Genomic DNA, 18,612 nt, shown 5'->3' with positions numbered 1-18,612 from the left:
ATTACAATTGTATAAGAAATGAAATACGGCAAAAAAAATTGATGTTTTGAAACCCCAAACACTAGTTCCTCGGTATTTCCTCGGAATATTCCGAGGAAATTCCGACGGATATTTTACTATCTGTCGGAATTTCCTCGGAATATTTTCATTTTACCGGGCAAATATTTCGCGAAAATTGAAATTAGAATTCCGACGGATAATGTCCGTCGGACCCTAGGTTTTATAACCACGAGCCCCTTCTTCTTCCCCATTTCTCTCTTCTTCCTCTGCGCGACTCCTCTCTTTCTCTCCGGCGATTTCCCCCTGAAATCCGACGATATCTCCGGCGATCTCCCTCTTCTCTTACACAAATCATGTAAGGACCCTATCCCACTCTCTTAGGTTCTATTTGTTAGGTTTTTGTGTAGTTTTGATAGATTTTTGTTAGGGTGATTGGTTAGGATTGTGATTTGGTTGTATAATAGGTTTAGAATTGTGATTTGGTTGAATAATTTGTTTTGTTGAATTGATTTAGAATTTTTTTATAATTTTTTTATTTTTTTTATTTATAAAATCGATTTTTGTATATAAAATCGATTTTTGTATTTTACAAAACGATTTTTCTATATAAATTCGATTTTTTGGATTTTACAAAAAAAAATTTCTATATAAATTCGATTTTTTGGATTTTACAAAACATTTTAAATATCTATAAAACTTTTTTTGTGATTAAATACTATTATTTGGGATTTAAAAATATTTTTCATATATATATATTATTAAAACTATTTTTTTGTAATTATTAAACAATTTTTATTTATTAAAACTATTTTTTGTTTATTAGAACTATTTTTATATATTTATTAAAAAATTTTAATATATATAAATCTTTTTCTGTGATTAAATTATTTGGGATTTTTTTTTAATAAAAAAATTAATTTATATATTTCTGTATTTATTAAATATATTTTTTTAATTTACAGGTCTCATGATGATCAGACCCGGCCTCGACAGCGTCGTGGTCGTGGTGGTACGGGGAGCCAGTCTCGGGATTCCAGCCATTTTCAGGATTCCCCTTCGCCCCACAGCTCCAACCATACATCTCCCTCTGCTGCACCCGCTCATGCTCCTCTCGCTCCCGCTGCTGCATCCGCTCCTGTTCCTCCGGGTCCTCCGGGAGTGATGAGGGTTGCGGAGTTGGTTCAACAGCCCGGTCGTGACCATCTTCCGTATCTCACTCCGTATCCACATGGACGGGGTCAAACATGGTAATTAAACATTTTTTTTTCTTTAAATTTGGATTCATTATTAACCGTTTGTTCTTTTAATAAGGTTCAACCGATCCGGGAACGGGATCAGCGCATGGATCAACCGTATGATGTACTCGGCCCTCGACAGTGGACATCCGACTTTCACTCACTTCCCAACCGACAAGCAGGTTCTGTGGTTTCGTCAGTTTGCGGTAAGTATTCTAATTTTTTACTTATATTTTTAATCTTTAATATAAATTTTCTACTAATTGTGTTTTTTTTTCAGCAAGAGTTCAACTGGAATTCCGATGAGACGCTCTTTATCTATCACCACTTCGTCCATAAAGTAATGGACAACTATGGGAAGCAGATCCACGAGTGGAAGAAGAAGTGGGAAATCAATAAGGTTCGATTTAATTTATTAAACTATTTTTTAATTTATTAAACTTTTTCTTTTTTTTTAATTAAAAGGTCCCAAAGTCGATGAACGACACGGTCTGGAAGGAGTTGTGTGCGCATTGGGATAAGGAGGAGACGAAAGAAACTTCTTCCACCAACTCCACCAACCGCAGGAGCGACCGTAAAGGGAAGGGCATCTACAAGCATAACTTGGGTGCTCAATCTATTGCCACTCTCGGAGATCGCATGGTAAGTTCAACCGCTTTTTCTTCAATTATTTGAGTTTCAGAATTTAAATTTATTGTGCATTTCTTCTAATTTCTAATGTTTCTTTAATTTTATGTTTTTTTCAAGGCGGAAGAAAATGATGGCGAGCCGGTCGATGATCTCGCCCTAATGAGGAGGGCGTATACCAACAAGAAGACCGGCCAGATTGATGACGGTCTTGTGAGGGACGTGGTCGACCTGGTCCAAACTCAGGTGGTAGACGAAGTGTCTCAGCTTCAAACCGAGGATGACGCTTCGACGGCTTCGACCAACTTGTCCCGGTTTCGAATCAACGAAATCGTTGAATCCGTAAGTTCTTTTTTTTTTAAAGTTCAATTCATTTATTTCTTGGTTTAAATTTCTAAATTTGGCTTTTTTCTATTCAGTCGGTTCCAAAGAAGAAGGGACGTTTGTTCGGTTTGGGTCGTCGCACCCGGTCGGTTCCTCCTTCTTCTGCACCACCGCCCTTTGTTGATCCAGAAGTACTTACGGCTCAGTTGAAGGACAAAGATGATCGAATATCTTTGTTGGAGACCCAGATGGCGGCTCAACAGGCGGGCTATGAGGCACAGAGGAGGCTGAACCAGCAAATGATGGAGATGATGCAGAGGATGTACCCGAACGAGGTGTTCCCGGACGTGCCAGACCCGTAGTTTTTTTTTCCCCAATCTCGGAATGTTTTATTTTTATTTGTGAAACTTTGAATATTAATTAATATGATTTCAATTTTACTTTTAATTTCATATTTTCGAATTTAAATTTCAGAAATTTTATTTTTTCAAAAAAATTAATATTTTTTACATTCCGAGGAAATTAATTATATTTTTCACTAGATCGATCGATGCGTTTTTGAACAAAAACGCATCGATCGATCCGTTTTTTTTTTAAAATATAGCGAGGGACATTTCCCTCGGAATTTTCCGAGGGACAACTCCCTCGGAAAATTCCGAGGAACGGATCCCTCGGAATATACCGAGGGAACAGTTCCTCGGAATAAACCGAGGAAAAAGTCCATCGGTATACTCCTATCGATCGATGTATATATGTCCAAACACGCATCGATCGATGAACTTCCGAGGAATTATCCCGACGAAGTTCTACCTCGGTATATTCCGAGGACTTTTCCGACAAACAAGGGATCCTCGGAATTTCCTCGGAAATTTATTTCCTCGGAATTCCGTCGGAAAATTCCGAGGGATTTCAGAGGAAAAAAGAAATTCCGAGGAATTATTTCCGACGACGTGTTTCGTCGGAATTTCGTCGGAATAACGATATTCCGACGAAATTCCGACGATTTTTTCCCTCAGAATCCTTGATGTTTTCTTGTAGTGCCATGATATAGGATGTTTTACTTAAACGTAAGAACACTAGAAAGTTATACTATTCCATAACTTTTCTTTTCTATATATATATATACACATCTCATTAATAATTAACTAAAATCATCTCAACAAAACATGTGGTTACATTATATCAAATGGATAATTTTGTGTTATACTGTATTTATTTTAAAAATAATTAAAATAACAAAAAGTCTCTTATACATTTTACAAAAACCCGAGGAAATATGATTTCATTTGCCGTCAGCATGAGGGACCTTTCCCAAGTATGAACAAAAATAATAGCAATCTCTTTTTTTTTTTTTTTGTTAGTGGATAATAACATACGTACGTTACATTCCATCAGACTGCCATACGTACGTTTTGACCTCGTAGTCTCTCGTACGGTGGACTGTAATTATAACTGCAATAGACAACTCTGCATACGATTATTAATATTATACTGAAGTTATCCTTCGACGTGTTACATTCTCCAAATAATAAATTATCTTATGCACGTAAATCATCTTTCTTTCTTTTTACGTAAATCATCTTTGTATGATAAATCTCTTCTTTATTTAAAAAAATAAGTGTGAATAATAAGTGCGAGTGTTAACGAGGTCACGAGACTCACGACCAACGAGTTACATACATGTTCATGAACCCATACACTTTTTTATATATTTCATTACATTTAAACTGCAGACCAACGCCCTGAGAGCATATATATATACACTATACCTTTTTCTAACAGAACCTGAAGTCAAAAGAAAGCAAAAATTTTGGAAAAATGGCGCATTCTCCTGAATCATGTCACACGGTAATTAAAGAACTGTTGGATATCGAGGTCAAATTTTCTTGGCTAATATTGATAGTTTTTTTTTTTGATAAACCCTATCGATTGATACGGTCGGCCTCGGGAGGAACGCACTTAGTCCTACAAAGTGAATTAGCCCGAAAGTGCACTACATGCAACCCGAGTTTGGAATACCTTCCGACTAATGCCAGTGGGTGGACTGATCATCTGTTACGGTCCACCATGTAAATCACTTGAGCCGAAACCCAAGCTCAGACTGACCAAGTGGTGATAATTTAGTTCCCACGGAAATCAAACTCATACCTGATATTGATGCACACCAAGGCTCAAAATATTGCCACCAGGCTACCACCAGTAACTAGGCCTGAGACGGATCGGATATCCGGATAATTTTAAGGTATCCGGATCCGGATCCTTATCCGGCGGATCCATAATTTTACTATCCTTATCCGGAACCGGGGTTCTCAGATATCCGGGTGTCGGATATCCTTCTAAAAATTATAATATCCGGCGGATATCCGGATCCGGATTTAGATCCTTAAAATAAATAAATAAAAAATATTAATATATAAAAAATATTAAAAAGAATTTAAAAATAAAAAAATATATAATGTTTTTAATTATTTCTATGTATAATATTACAAAATTTACATAAAATTTATATATACTATTATAAAAATAAAAATATATTAAATAAATTAATTTTTATATATAGATATTACTATTTTGTAAATAGTTGTTAATAAAACTTACGGATCCGGATATCCGGACTAAAAAATTAAGGTATCCGGATCCGGATCCGGTTTTAACGGATCCAACATTTTACTATCTGGATCCGGATTCGGTCCCTCCGAATATCTGGATTTTTGGATCGGATCCGGATCGAATCTCGGATCGAATCCGGATCTCGGATAAAAGTCCCACGCCTAGTTATTGCTTGATTACTAGTTTTAATATTTTACGAATATTGTTTTTGGATTCGGTTGGTATTTTTTAGCGATATGAAATAAGCGATTATATACCGTAATCAGTTTGATTGAAATCCTAACCAAAACACCAAAAACTACTTGGTTTCTTGTATTTCACTTTTATAAACAATATTTAAGAAAACACTAAAAACATGACTAGACGTAGAACATTCGTAATCTTCACACTTTTATGTTCGGACAAGTTCGACAAAAAAATATGTTCGGACAAGAATACACGGAGGTGTATTTGAATTTGACACGTCAGCAAGAAGTAAACTGAAAAGGTCGGTATTGTTCGTTATTTGACCCCTTACTACGTGGCATAAAAGATCCACTCAGCTTCCTTTTAAGCCAATGTATTCATGGATAAGTGTCAAATGAACTGTTTAGCCTGCAAAAAAGAGAGTTAACAACTTCTAAAAAAAATCAACCAAGCTCTCAAAAATTATAATTTTAAGATATAAACAGAAGTTATTACTAACAAAGTTCAAATCAATCGGGTGAGTTAGGAAAGTATAATTAGATCCTAAATTAGTGAAATACATTATGAATTGTAAACTAAAAATGTGTTGTAGCCAAGGTTTTGAAAACCGGACCGGACCGGCCGGTCGAACCGGTCCGACCGTGACTCGTTAAAGAAGCCGAGTCCGGTTCGGTTTAAAACTCGGATTTAAGAAAAACTGGTGAAACCGGCTAAAAACCGGTAAAACCAGTGACCCGGTTCAACTTCGAAACCCAATTCAATAGAAATCAACATATAATTAATGTATTTTCAATTGTTATTAAAATATAATATTTCATAATTAATGTTTAATTTTTACTATTTAATTAGTTTTCTAATTGATTCTTTTTTTTAAGAATTTTCTTTTTTAATATCTCTTTTCGACTCTCATATTTTATTCTCGTTTTTCTATATTCATGAAATTTAATACTTTTAGTTGTAAAAATAAATAAATATGTAATTTAAACGGTCATTAATTTTTTTTTATTAATTTTAGTTGATATAGTATTCAGTTGTATATATAACTAAACTTATGGTTATTGTTTATTATCTAATTAATAAAAGAGAACATAGAACGGTAGGTCTATATAGTGTAAATATATGATTATTTAGATTTATTTATTTTTAAATAGAAAACCCGGTTCGACCGGTTGAACCGATCCAACCACTTAACCAGTAGCTTTACCGAATCGGTATCCAGTCCGGTTTTAAAAACATTGGTAGCTTAATCTATATAAACGGACAATTTTTGCATTTGCCGCTTGCACGCCTTGAGTCAAAAGCAGGCAGAGAGAATTACAGTATTTTACAAAATTTTGTAGAATTTAGTAAAAGGATTGTGTAGTTCTACACTTAGATTGATTACAGACACATGAAGTTTCCCGCCAACAAGAATATAAATGTATATAATAGTTTAGCAAGTAGTATAACATTAGTGAACATTAATCCAAGAGACCGTATATTTAGAGAAGCAGAGTATTTGCTAAACTATCTGCCTCACCATTAGCATCTCTTGCTATGAAACATGAACCTTTATTGATGGTTTGTTGATCTACACTGTGATGGTTTTTTGCCTCCGCTTTCTGCTCTCTGAGAAATGACATTTGCTGGTTGAGTCAATTGGATAATACTTTCGCATCAGAAGGTTACATGATACTCACTGCTTCTCACAGTGTATATGCCCTCTGCATCTAGGGGAATTTCAGTAGGCTGAAACTTTAATGTTCTAGCTGCCTCTCCAGGATCCATCAATATTTCAATACCAGCCAATTCCAGCCTTAATTGTGCTTGTTTTGAGGAGACTCATGAAGGATCTACAAATCAGCACACTGTAATTGGCTTTGTTAATGGCGCTTCCATGCATGTCTTTGGAGCCTTTTTCTTCCCATCATGTCCACGTTGCTTTGACTTCTATGGATGGAGATATATTTCGTTGAAGCGACTTAAAGCCAAAATCAAACAATTAAACAGATTTCACCTATAATTCACTTAGTATCTTTGCAATGAAGGAACAGCAACTATGGACATGGTATTTGTGAGTTTTGTCCCTAAAGCAATAGCTATTGTCTCTGTTCAACATAAGCATTGCTGTTCCTGTTGCTGAAACCAACCCCAAAACCCCTCAAATGTCACAAAGAGGATGATCTACCAGGCAAGAATTTCTACAATTATAACAACACATTGCAACAACCTGAGCTCTGCTCTCTGATTCAATCTCAGCACTATTCCTAGTATCAAAAAACGGGAACTGCGTAGCTCTTACTCTTGTTTCTTAAGCGCCGGATCGGTACTTGGGACTCCTCCTGATGTGAATTTCTTCACACTATCTTTGGCCTCTGCGACAAAAGAAGCGTCTGAGTTGTGTTTATCTACAGGTTCCTTCAGCGCCAGACAGATGTAGAACACAATCACTACGTTGACTGATACCACCGCAAGAAATCCACTCAGTAGTGTTAGAGAATGCGGAGACAGTGTTGCTGAACCTGTCAGAGATATTCAAACAGAGCAGTGTAAGAGATGGTAAAAGCTTTCAGACACCTACTATGCCTGCAAGTTGAACGATTTCTATAACGTATATTATTACAAATCTAAAGCAGGGAAACCGGCTTATGAGAGAGATACATTATGGCAACAGTACAATAACCCAATAAAGCCCATCACAGATAATCAAACTTGATTACATTAATGAACTAAGCGTCAAAGACTAGAATGTCTTTGTTACAAGAATCAATGTACGTAAAACCTAAGTTAATCATATACAAAGTTTGAAGTTTCTAAAAGATTTTACAATCGGAATTCTCTAATATGCCATCAGATCCCAATTCTCATAAATTTAAGTGTAAAACCTAGTAATCAACAAGACTAAACTTATGATCAGGATTTTTATAGATCTAAAGACCAGAGACTGTTGTAGGACAGACTTGATAGTAAATGTGATTCTGAATCAAAAGAATGCTCTCTGGTTTGTGGAAACTCATCAACTCTTTAAAAAATCTATGTTTCCATGAGAGAATAATTTGGCCCTCCTAAACTCTATAGATGCATCATCAAGGGGGCTTGCATAAACTAAACCGAAACTTTATTTCACCAATGATTATAAATAACTAAGGGAAGTTCAAATATCTTCAACTGTGGTCAAAACCCACCAGGAAGCAAATCGTTGTTGAAACCGTATAATATCGCAATGGGAAGAATCCCCATGAACATTGATGCAACTAGGAACTTCTGCATAACTCCTCCCATGCCAATCTACCATCAACAATCTATATCATCAAAACCAGCATGAATCGCGAAGGTTAGACAAACGTATCTGCAATCTCTCCAACAAATCAAATTCAACACCACAGAGTAAGAAAAGCTTACGTTGAATCTGACGAGTTAACTCGGTCTTCGACTCTCTCAAGATCTCGGTGTCGAATGAAAATTTGCAAATGTCTAGATTTTGGTTTGGTTGAGTGAGTGATTTTACTAAAACCACATGTCAAACCGGAAATAACCGGTATATGCGGTCCCGTTGAAAACAAACTGGCCTGCCGTTTTCTAAACACGGTGTACAGACTACACGCTGTCTCTGATTTTCCGTCGCTTCTTGAGGGTTTCTGCCTCAGTCTGTCTTCATCTCTAGTAAGTTTGACCACCTTCTGTTAACACAAGACCTTCAACGAATGTGTATGGTGATCGGATTTTTGTGTAAATCCATTTCCTTACATGCGTCTCATCTCTGTATCTTATACAAGTGTATGCACATTCAATTGTTTTAAACAGCTCTACTTTCTTTCTTTTTTGAGTGTCATTGTGGTGAAACTAGAGTGAGCATTTGATCATTACTTAAAAATCATTATTTGCTTGTGATGTTCAAAATATCGAGATCCTTGTGGTTTCTTCGGATCCTATATGCTTAAAACATTTACTCAAACACATAACCAAAACCAGTTTTTTGAAATATCATTTTCCTAAAATTCAATCATCCATTTGAAAGCCTAAAATAAAAACAAACTACTTGCATGACACGGCAATAGAGGGCTAGAATAAACAAAGGTTAAGTCACATAACAAAGCTGTTTCCCAAGGAATCTCTCGTTAAAACCACAGCCTGAGCTCGAGGTCCACCGTCGTCGTCTCTGTGACTGATTCCAGTGAGGTGTCTTGTACAGCTTCGAGAGCAGCCATCTCCGTGGGTACTGGAGCCAATGGTATATTTAGGTCCACAGACGGCCCTAGCCGGAGCTCGAGATCTACCGTTGTCGTGGTCTCTATGACTGATTCAAGTGAAGTCCTCCTATCACGCCTCTCTTGTTCAGCCTCAAGAGGAGTCATGGATGAAGATGAATCTGCATGCATAGCCTGATCTAGATGTTGAGCTTGAGCTTGAGGTTGAGCCATATCCAGAGCTGGAGGCTGATGAAAGAAGGCAAGATAGAGCTTCGTCCCATCTTGGGAGTGGAATGACCATAGTCGAAATATCTGCCCTACCTTTTCCTTGAGGTTGTTCTCGCGGACGACGTGGTTCCATCCAGAACATAAGGCGTAATTGGGACAGTTCATATTCCATCTCCTTAGTTTAGCATTCCGTTTTTTACCATCCGATGCGACCATGATCACAGAAACACCTTTGTTACTACTATTATCTCTTTGATGTTCATCTATGAGGTGCAACTCTGCCTCGTTCAAGAAGTCCATCTCCACTATCTGGTTAAATGGAATCAAGAGACGTCCTTGGTTTGGGTTAACATCACTCGTCTGAATCATCTTATCAATCACCAGCTTCGCGTCCACACCCTTTTCTGTTATCATCAGATTATCCAGCCATTCCGGTGTAACTCCTCTCTCTCTTTTGACCGGCTTTTTTCCTCTGACCGAAGGCTTAACTTCCCTAAGAGGCTCTGCGTTGATGGGTTCTTGGGACACTACACGACGCTTCTTGGACTCCACGGAGGACAAACTCCAGGAAGAAGAAGAAGAAGCATAATCATGACCGTAAGTAGTAGGGTTTTGTTGATTCTTGCATTCATCATCAATCTTTCGCCTGCCAAGCTCCGTAGATACACTATCCTCTTCGTCTCTTACTCGTACACTTCTTGTTTCTTCCTCACCGTAAGAGCCAAGCGACGTCGCCAGAAGTTCAAGACATCTCTTCTCACCTCTGAAACCCTCCTCGGAGCGTTGATCATCATCACCATCTGTCACCATCTTCATCAAAAACTAAAGTAGCTTTTGGCAATCTCTCTGAGATAATTAACAACAATATGAGAGAGGGAGGGTTTAAGTAGTAGCAATGCTTTGCTTATATAGTGATTTTTGATAGACTAAAGAAGACCTTTTCCTAAGCGGACTTATATAAAGTTTAGTTTCCTTTGTCCTTTGTGTTTAGGTGAAGACAATCTCAAATCTGTTACAAGTTGCATCTTTTTCCACATGATTAGTGTCTATTATCGCTAACAAAAATATATAATTTTCAACGTAATCAAATTAATCTTAAGAGATTCTTGGAGAACCAATCATATTAATTAATTTGGGTGGCGTTGTATTTTTAGTGAAGTTATTTTTACTTAGTGAAGTTAATCTGAAATCTGTAATAACAACCTCTGTTTCCTTTTTTGATCAATATGTATATTTTACTCCTATCGGTTATTTTTCCCCATTAACAAAAATATATACTTTTTGAAATTGAGTTGATTGAGTTCTTAAAGTCTATGTCCAATCCGTGTTGTATTTATGTTTTCAAGGGTTTAAGAAGAGTTAAGAATTTTTTTTTTCTTAAAGGTGAAATAATAATACGATTAAATTTCGGTCTAAAATAAATAAAAAATTAAGTTTCTCATCTTTTGGATGCTTACAGCATAAACTGAAAGAACAAAATCACATTCACACCAGTGTGAAATATAAAAGGAAAAGTGTCAATTTTAGCCTCCAACAATTTCAGTCGTGCTAAATACAATCCGAACAAATAGTCAGTACCAAATACGCTTCAACTCAATTATAATTTAAAAAAATTACCTAAACTTCTTAAATGTGCCTAAATCTACATTGACTCTAACAAAAGTTAGTCAACTGATTAACGAGATAAAACGACGTCGTTTTATCTAATTTCTTTTTCAAAAATTCACTCCAGGATACGAACGAACCCGTGCCTCGATACACGTATAAAGAATAACACTAACCACTAGACTGAAGTTTTTTTTGTGAACACAAACCACTAGACTAAAGTAACTTTTGAATATTACTACAAATTTGAAATTATATAAACTACTATACTTCTTCATCTGATCCGATTAAAACTTTGGTAATGATTGTTTCTGATTTATATAAATACATTAACATGTTTTTTTAACTATCATATATTTAATAAACATACATCTTACTAAAATATAAATAATAAATATTTATACTTATATGAAATTAAATATACTTGAAACTCCGAAACTATTTATAAAAATTTATTTAATTTATTTAATTTATTTAATTTTTTAAACCTTGAATGGTCAATTTTTTCTTCAAAATTAATAAAATATACTATATATTTTATGTTTTTATAAATTTTAGTTATTCTTTAATAATTCTAATATTTTGAGCAAAATATCTTAGTGAAAGAAAGGTAAAAGGCCTCTTAACATTTTGAACAAAATATCACAAATATATAATATTTACTTCGGAAAAAAAATTCACTAATTAAAAATAATGTATATAAGAAAGTTTTATAAATAGCTTCAAAGTTTTAAGTATATTTAATTTTGTATAATTATAAATATTTTATTATTTATATTTTAGTAAAGTTTTATAATTTCGCATAGTTATATATTTTCTAATTTGTAATAATATTTCAAAAAGTTACTTTAGATTAGAGGTTAGTGTGCCCAGGAATGAACATATTTTAAATATATATATATATCAAAACAACGTCGTTTTAGCTTGTTAACGGTTGACTAACTTCTGTTAGACTCAACGTTGATTTATGCACGTTTTAAGAAGCTCGAGTAGTTTTTTTTTTAATTTTAATTGAGTTGAGATCATTTTTGCCACTAACTATTTGTTCGGATTGTATTTGACATGACTGAAATAGTTGAGAATGAAATTGACACTTTTCCCGAAATATAAATATCCTAAAATTAAACATTATCATCAACCATTTAAGTAAGCTAACACTCGAGAATAATGGACAAAAAAAATCCTTTGGATGACTTAAAAACTACTTGCGTGGCACGTCAATAGAGAGGTTGGGTCCAGAAAAACCAATTTTCAAATTAGTGCAAATTATAAACCTAACGGGAAGTACTTGTTTGAAAAAGATAGAAACACAATATAAATCGTAAAAGACAATACAAGAGTATTCGTGAGAGAGGCTTGACTTCTTTTCTTGGCTTATTAGATATAACCTCACTCTCTGCTACCTATTGAGTAAAAGTTACACTCTTTTCTGAAGTTATATTAACTGTTGTTTCTTTACTACACTGAATTTTCTTGGATATTTTTTTTCCTTGTGTACTTGGATAAGCATGTAAAAATACACAAGCAATCGGTGTGCCAAATCTTTTTTAAAAGTAGTTATATCTAATTAAGTTGAACAAGAGGATGTAAATGTTCAGTTATACGAAAGAAAGAGAATCAAGCTGATTTATCATCTGCAGAAAAATACCTTTAGGTTGTTGTGTCATAACCAACGCTTTATCAACACTCTCAGAAAGAAAGAGGACTTGAAAACAAAAAGTTCATGACAATATATCGATCCAGTACATATATAACACATAGGATAATTAAGATCAGTTTATCACTAGTAAAAGAAACGGTGGAATGATGCTGAAATACACAATAAATGTCTTGATTTGCACGCACATTATTTAACATGTCAAGCAACATTTGTGACTGAAGAGTACGTTCCATATTGACCCATCGATCTGAGAAGAGTAAAGCCAATCAATGTTAGCCTATACCAAAAACTAATTAACACGAGATTAATAATTTATTTTCGGAGGATTACACATCTTCCAGATTTTTCAAAATCTCTACACAATAAACATCTTAAACGACATTTTCCACAAGAAAACTCCAATAAAAAAGAAAAGAAAAAAAGCCAAACAATTTGTTTTGAGAAAATCATCAAATTCTGAAAAGTCAAAAAACGCTGCACCGTTTGTAAATTGGAAGAACAAACGACACGCTAACTGATAGCACGTCATGTGAGGTGTCGTTTCAATCCAGCCAAAACGACTCAAAGTTTACCGAGCAATTAATTGATGATAATTTTGCATTTCCCCTAACTGTTTAGGTTTTGACGAAGAAGCAAGTCTCCCTCCGCCGCCATGATATCACAAGACAAAGCTGAAGAAATACTACTGAATAAGTGAATATCCCAGTCGAGCTCGTCATCGAGATATTCTCTAGGATATGCCGCTCAAGTCTATCGCGAGGTGTTCCGTCTCAAAGCGGTGGGCCTTCGTACTCCGCCGTCCTGACTTCACGGAGCTGTTCTTCACCAGATCCCTGGCTCGCACGCTGCTATTGTTGGCCCGCATTAAAGAGGAAGAGGTGATCTTCTTCTCCACACCTCAGCCTCAAAATTTGGGTGAGAATGTGTCTCTTGAGCACGGCTACTATTTATCGAATATTATCAATGGATTTTTCTGTATAAGCCATTATCGGGTCTTAGAGGGAAGAAAATTCAACCCTAGCACAAAACAATCCTTCCCTCTACCCAAAATGAAGAAGACAAGAGAGATGGCTGATATGAGAAGATTTTTTGGGTACGATCCAGTTGAGATACAACACAAGGCGTTGTCAGTGACAATGCTAGATGATAACAGTGTTGTGGACCATTAGGAATTGGGAACATGACATGGAGATTGATTGAATGTGACGTACCCCATTCTTATCCGGGGACAAAGTCTATATGCATCAATGGTGTTTTGTATTACAATGCTCGCGATTCCAATGGTGATGATATGGTAGTTCGCTTTGATGTCAGATCTGAGAAGTACAGCTTTGTTAATTTCATTGAAAGACGAATGCTTCCTGTAACTCTGATAAACTTCCAAGGTAAATTGGCTTCTGTAAGGTTGTCAAGGTAAGTTTAGAGATGTGTATTCTAGAAGACCCTGAAAAACATGAATGGTCTCAACGTATTTTCAGCTTACCTCCTATGTGGAAGGGTGCTCATGCAAGGGAGCACTGTTACTTTGATGGAGTGACTGCTACAAATGAATTTGTTTTTTCTCCGTTCTTTCCATCCAAACCTTTACATGTTTACTACTACAATTTTGTCAAGAAAACTGTAACCAAAGTTGAAATCCAAGGAATGGGAGCTTTTGAGAGGCGGCGTTCTAGAGTTGACATATTTCTGAACCATGTAGCAGACGTGAAGCTTATGTAGTTGTTTTAGGACTTTGTAACGGATGCTGGCTCTTAAGTTATTATCTTGTTGATCATGTGGTCTTGATTAGAGACTTTATCTTTCACTTGCTTTTGAGTTTTTGCTATAACTTTTTTCAGTTCTTGGAATGAATATTCTCAGTTGTCTACCATGGTTTTCATCTTTGCTAGATACAATGGTACCATATATCCTATTGTTTCAGTGGTTATCAATGATTGTTCTAGATACAATGTACCATATATCTTCTTGTTTTCTACTATAGCTACAAATTGTTCTAGTTTGATATTGGACTTAGCTATGTACATTGGCACATCATAATTAGAATCCATCTGAGTTATTATTATTTGTTAGTCTGATCTTTGTGGTTTATGGGCCAATACATGTATGAGAGTCAGATTGGCTGTATAGTTTGCTTTAAAACATGTGATTGTGTTGTTACTATATTGAAGAAGGCTTGAGGGTGTCTTGTATTCATTTGTGGCTTGGGTCTGAAGGCCCCCACTGTCTCTCACTAAGAAGCTGCGGATATGAGACGATCCCTTTCTCCATCAGTTCTCCTTTTCGTTCCCTCTGCTTCTCAAGGGTACGCGCTTCTCTTCGACCAAGTGATCATACCCTTTTCTTTACACTCGCTGTGATTTTGTTTCCATGCAAATCAAATGTTCTTGTGATGGAATGAAAGTTTTCTTTTATACTTGTAGCTCATTCATGTGAAAGAATCAAAGAGATGGTTTGATGGGATTATCTCGGCGACGGCAGGGTTACTCATTCAGTTTCCATCTCTATTAGAAGTGCATTTTCAAAATTAAAACAGGTCTCCACTTATTAGATTTCGAACAAGCTGGCATAGCCAGGTATTCATTCAAACTGCTATTACCTACACATCAGCTATCTTCATATTCTGTTCGAAGTTATGTGTTCGTTCTGGTTATTGGTCCATTTTCATTATTGATGGCAACTTCCTAATTCAGAGGACATCCAAGTTAATCAAACAATACTAAAAAGCCCGATATAAGAGCATTCGAAGATGTCCACGTAGGACTAAAAAATCACCCAATCATACACGAATTTTATGCCATGTCATCACATCATTTATCTCCCGATTAATTGTCAAATGCACGTTACGGCGTCTTCTCTCGCTTTCTATCCTTCTCCCTGCCAATTTACAACAATGCCCTTCTCCCTCCATCACGCCGTCAACCCCACTCTTCTCCCCGTCTCCTTCCACCGCTTTCTCCTTCGGCTTCTCCTTCGGCAGAACTCGCCTGAGATGCCTCAGATTGGTTACTTCATGCGTCGCCTCCGTACAAAGCACCATCGCTAATGGTTCCGCCCCAGCTCCTGTTGTCGTGGAGAGAGAGCAGATTCGTCTTGGTCTTCCTATCAAAGGACGCATGGCCGCCGACGCCATCGATCTTCTCAAGGTGAATGGTGTTTCTGTTCCGATGAAAATTTGCATGTTGATTATTATCTGTTTCGTTTGTTGAAGCTAGAAATTGTTAACCGTAGCTATTGTTTGCGTTTCATCATCTCTTTGTATAGACAAAGCTTGCCCCTTTTTTCTTCTCTGAAGTGTTGTTGTCTCCCTTCACTTTGAGTGATATGTAATCTCGTAGCTTGGTCTGACTCTTCTTATTTGTTGTTTCTTCTGTGAAGGTCTGTCAACTATTTGTCAAACAAGTCAATCCAAGGCAGGAAGTGAAAAGTACTAATTTTAATTAAAAAGGTTTTTCTCAATTAAAACATCTTCTCTGATCATCATCTTGGTTTATTGGTTAGAACAGAGTACAGAGAAGTGATGAGGAGGCTCAGGGACTGCGCGAGAGCGACGTTTCTTGAGTTCAAGAGTGCTATTGCTTCTGATGTCTCCTCTCATCCTTTCCCTGGAGGAGCGGTTCACCCGCTTACGAACTATGTGATGAACTACCTCATGGCGTTGACGGACTTTAGCCAAACCCTCGGCTCGCTTCTCATGGAGCACGAGGATGTAGAGGATCTCACAATACCTCCTTCGCCGCCAGATGCTATTAATCCAGAGGAAGAAGAGTTTACCTACGATTCGCCAGAGAAGTTTGTGGCGATGAAGCGACATTTCTGCTCTATAGCTTCGGTTCTTGAAGCTAACCTTCAAATGAAGTCGAAGCTGTACAGAGACGTATCTCTGAGGCACATCTTTCTTCTCAACAACATACACTACATGACCAGGAAAAGTTGGTTGAGGAGATGACTAACTTTTCAGGAGAAACTACATGACCACAAGATTCTTTTTTCACTGAACCCAACTTCTATAGTTACCTCTCATTCTAAATGTACTTCTTTTTCATATTACAGTATACACCTGCGATTGATATCTAGAGTGTTGGTTGCTTTTTTGCGGAAATGCTTTTGGGTAAGCCTTTGTTTCCCGGGAAAAACTTGGTGCACCAATTGGATCTTATGACTGACTTCGTTGGCACTCCACCTCCTGAGTCTATATCAAGGTTAGTCACTCAATAATTTTAAGAAAAACTTGTTCAATTTTTTCTCTAGCAGATTAATGTGTTACATACCATCGTCATTTGAGAGTGAGTTAATTTTTTATAATATGATGTTGCAATCTTGAAATGATGAAAGATTAGAAATGAAAAGGTGAGTAGGTATCTTAGCAGCATGAAGAAAAAACACAGTCCCTTTCTCTCATAAGTTCCCTAAAGCTGATCCTTTGGCTCTCCGCCTTCTTGAACGCCTGCTTGCCTTTGATCCCAAAGACCGTGCATCTGCTGAAGATGTACCTTTTTGTTTTTCTTTCCCATTTTCTTACACAGATTTGAACTCTTCTCTTTCATTGTTCTGATTTTAGTTATTTACAGGCACTATCTGATCCATACTTCAGTGGTCTGTCAAACTCAGAGCGTGAAACATCAACACAGCCAATCTCAAAGCTTGAGTTTGATTTCGAGAGAAAGAAGTTAACAAAAGATGATGTCAGAGAATTAATCTACCGAGAGGTAACACAAAAAAACATTTCTTCTTCTACACATCTTGCTTTTCTCTGCTCTTCAATGGTTTTAACAGTCACCTATCTTTGGGAAAAAAACATTAGATATTGAAGTATCATCCTCAGATGTTGGAGGAATTCAAGCGCGGTGGTGATCAGCTTAGCTTCATGTACCCTAAGTTAGCTTCAATATTTATAGAACATATTTTATTTAAATAATGATTTTTTTTTGGGGAAAAATATGCAATCTAATTTTATTCAATAATTAGTATATGTTACTCATATTAAATGTGATTATAAAATATTATATCATAAGATTACATATAAAAAAAAATATTTACATAATGTGTACTACATATGAAAAGTACATTTAAAACATAATTTATGTATATATAAATCCAAAAATAGAAAATGGTAGTTAATTAAAAAGTTACAATTTTAAAAACGATCTTCTATTTTGATAATTTTAAAATTATTATAAATATAAAACAAATTATTTATATAAACATGTGTAGCCTGGATAATAACTTAGAATAACTAAAGTAAAATTTAATATTGAGTTTGTACACAATACTATCAGAACATCATAGAAAAAGATTATGGAACCTTAAAAAAAGGTCATGAAACACAAAAAAAGAAGTGAGGCAAATGCGAGAATAATAATAATGCAGTTTGTAGGTTTGCAACTCAGATTGTAGGGCAGGATCAAACCGTAGGAGTTAGAATTCTTAAACCGTTTTTGTATATAAATTATTTTCAGAAACACACAAAACGTCTATGCAATGTGTTTAATCAGATTTAAGTTAAGAGTTCTTTAGAATTTTTGATTAAGAAACTAATTCCAGACCTCAGACAGTGATAATTTTTGTATATATCTACCTTTTATAAATTTTCAGAAAGCTTTAAGCTGGGTTTGAAGTCCTCACTCATACATGTTTTCGAGAGGTCATTCAAGACCATGTTTGAGTAAATATCTCAATCTTGCATAAAGGGATGACCGAACACACAAACACTACCCAGCAAACAGAAAAAAAGCTAGATCATCAAATAATAGTATTAATATTCAAAATTATTTCTAAAAAATCAGATTAATTAAATAATTAAAATAAAAAACTGTAAATTATCACATCAACAACAGTAAGAAAGTAAACCTTCTATAAATTTACAGCTAATCATATTTCAAATCATGAAGCAAAATTTTCTTTCTATCACAGATAAACTTTAAAAAAAACACATAAATTAAATAGCAACAATAAATGTTAAATTTAAATT

The 18,612-nt window shown here is 35.6% G+C and overlaps 5 protein-coding genes across 5 annotated transcripts; 3 read left to right on the top strand and 2 right to left on the bottom strand.

The window, feature by feature from the left end:
- Positions 1-6,231: 6,231 nt before the first annotated feature.
- On the bottom strand, positions 6,232-8,448 carry BNAUNNG01240D. The gene is made up of 3 exons (XM_013850222.3): positions 8,364-8,448; positions 8,147-8,263; positions 6,232-7,483 (listed from the first exon to the last, which is right to left on the bottom strand). The coding sequence occupies exons 2-3, from the start codon at positions 8,241-8,243 to the stop codon at positions 7,260-7,262; spliced, it is 321 nt and encodes a 106-aa protein (XP_013705676.1). The 5' UTR covers positions 8,244-8,263; positions 8,364-8,448; the 3' UTR covers positions 6,232-7,259.
- Positions 8,449-8,657: 209 nt separating this feature from the next.
- Positions 8,658-10,417, bottom strand: LOC106407751 (B3 domain-containing protein At2g31720-like). Its single transcript, XM_013848619.2, has one exon. It carries the CDS (start codon positions 10,193-10,195, stop codon positions 9,080-9,082), a length of 1,116 nt encoding a protein of 371 aa, XP_013704073.2. The 5' UTR covers positions 10,196-10,417; the 3' UTR covers positions 8,658-9,079.
- A 2,964-nt stretch (positions 10,418-13,381) lies between these two features.
- On the top strand, positions 13,382-13,813 carry LOC106407754 (putative F-box protein At3g23960). Its single transcript, XM_013848623.1, has one exon. It carries the CDS (start codon positions 13,382-13,384, stop codon positions 13,811-13,813), a length of 432 nt encoding a protein of 143 aa, XP_013704077.1.
- Positions 13,814-13,824: 11 nt separating this feature from the next.
- Positions 13,825-14,363, top strand: LOC106407755 (F-box protein DOR-like). The gene is made up of 2 exons (XM_013848624.1): positions 13,825-14,057; positions 14,123-14,363. Exons 1-2 carry the CDS (start codon positions 13,825-13,827, stop codon positions 14,361-14,363), a joined length of 474 nt encoding a protein of 157 aa, XP_013704078.1.
- A 1,092-nt stretch (positions 14,364-15,455) lies between these two features.
- LOC106411051 (exocyst complex component EXO70E2-like) lies at positions 15,456-17,624 on the top strand. Its single transcript, XM_048754684.1, has 6 exons — positions 15,456-15,787; positions 16,020-16,068; positions 16,148-16,843; positions 16,982-17,130; positions 17,213-17,350; positions 17,446-17,624. The coding sequence occupies exons 1-3, from the start codon at positions 15,758-15,760 to the stop codon at positions 16,588-16,590; spliced, it is 522 nt and encodes a 173-aa protein (XP_048610641.1). The 5' UTR covers positions 15,456-15,757; the 3' UTR covers positions 16,591-16,843; positions 16,982-17,130; positions 17,213-17,350; positions 17,446-17,624.
- Positions 17,625-18,612: the final 988 nt, after the last annotated feature.

The sequence above is a fragment of the Brassica napus genome, chromosome C4, assembly GCF_020379485.1.
Source record: "Brassica napus cultivar Da-Ae chromosome C4, Da-Ae, whole genome shotgun sequence".
NCBI classification, from domain to species: Eukaryota; Viridiplantae; Streptophyta; class Magnoliopsida; order Brassicales; family Brassicaceae; genus Brassica; species Brassica napus.
Note: the sequence above shows the minus strand (reverse complement) of the source record. Positions and strands in the feature narration are given on the sequence as shown.

Bases quoted from the DNA above. Each gene is read 5' to 3' on its own strand.
- BNAUNNG01240D (XM_013850222.3), bottom strand. From the start codon at position 8,243: ATGGGAGGAGTTATGCAGAAGTTCCTAGTTGCATCAATGTTCATGGGG. The intron at 7,484-8,146 runs GTGGGTTTTGAC...TATCTCTGACAG, and splicing joins CAACAACGATTTGCTTCCTG to GTTCAGCAACACTGTCTCCG.
- LOC106407751 (XM_013848619.2), bottom strand. From the start codon at position 10,195: ATGAAGATGGTGACAGATGGTGATGATGATCAACGCTCCGAGGAGGGT.
- LOC106407754 (XM_013848623.1), top strand. From the start codon at position 13,382: ATGCCGCTCAAGTCTATCGCGAGGTGTTCCGTCTCAAAGCGGTGGGCC.
- LOC106407755 (XM_013848624.1), top strand. From the start codon at position 13,825: ATGACATGGAGATTGATTGAATGTGACGTACCCCATTCTTATCCGGGG. The intron at 14,058-14,122 runs GTAAGTTTAGAG...ACGTATTTTCAG, and splicing joins GCTTCTGTAAGGTTGTCAAG to CTTACCTCCTATGTGGAAGG.
- LOC106411051 (XM_048754684.1), top strand. From the start codon at position 15,758: ATGGCCGCCGACGCCATCGATCTTCTCAAG. The intron at 15,788-16,019 runs GTGAATGGTGTT...TCTTCTGTGAAG, and splicing joins ACGCCATCGATCTTCTCAAG to GTCTGTCAACTATTTGTCAA. The intron at 16,069-16,147 runs GTACTAATTTTA...TGGTTAGAACAG, and splicing joins TCCAAGGCAGGAAGTGAAAA to AGTACAGAGAAGTGATGAGG.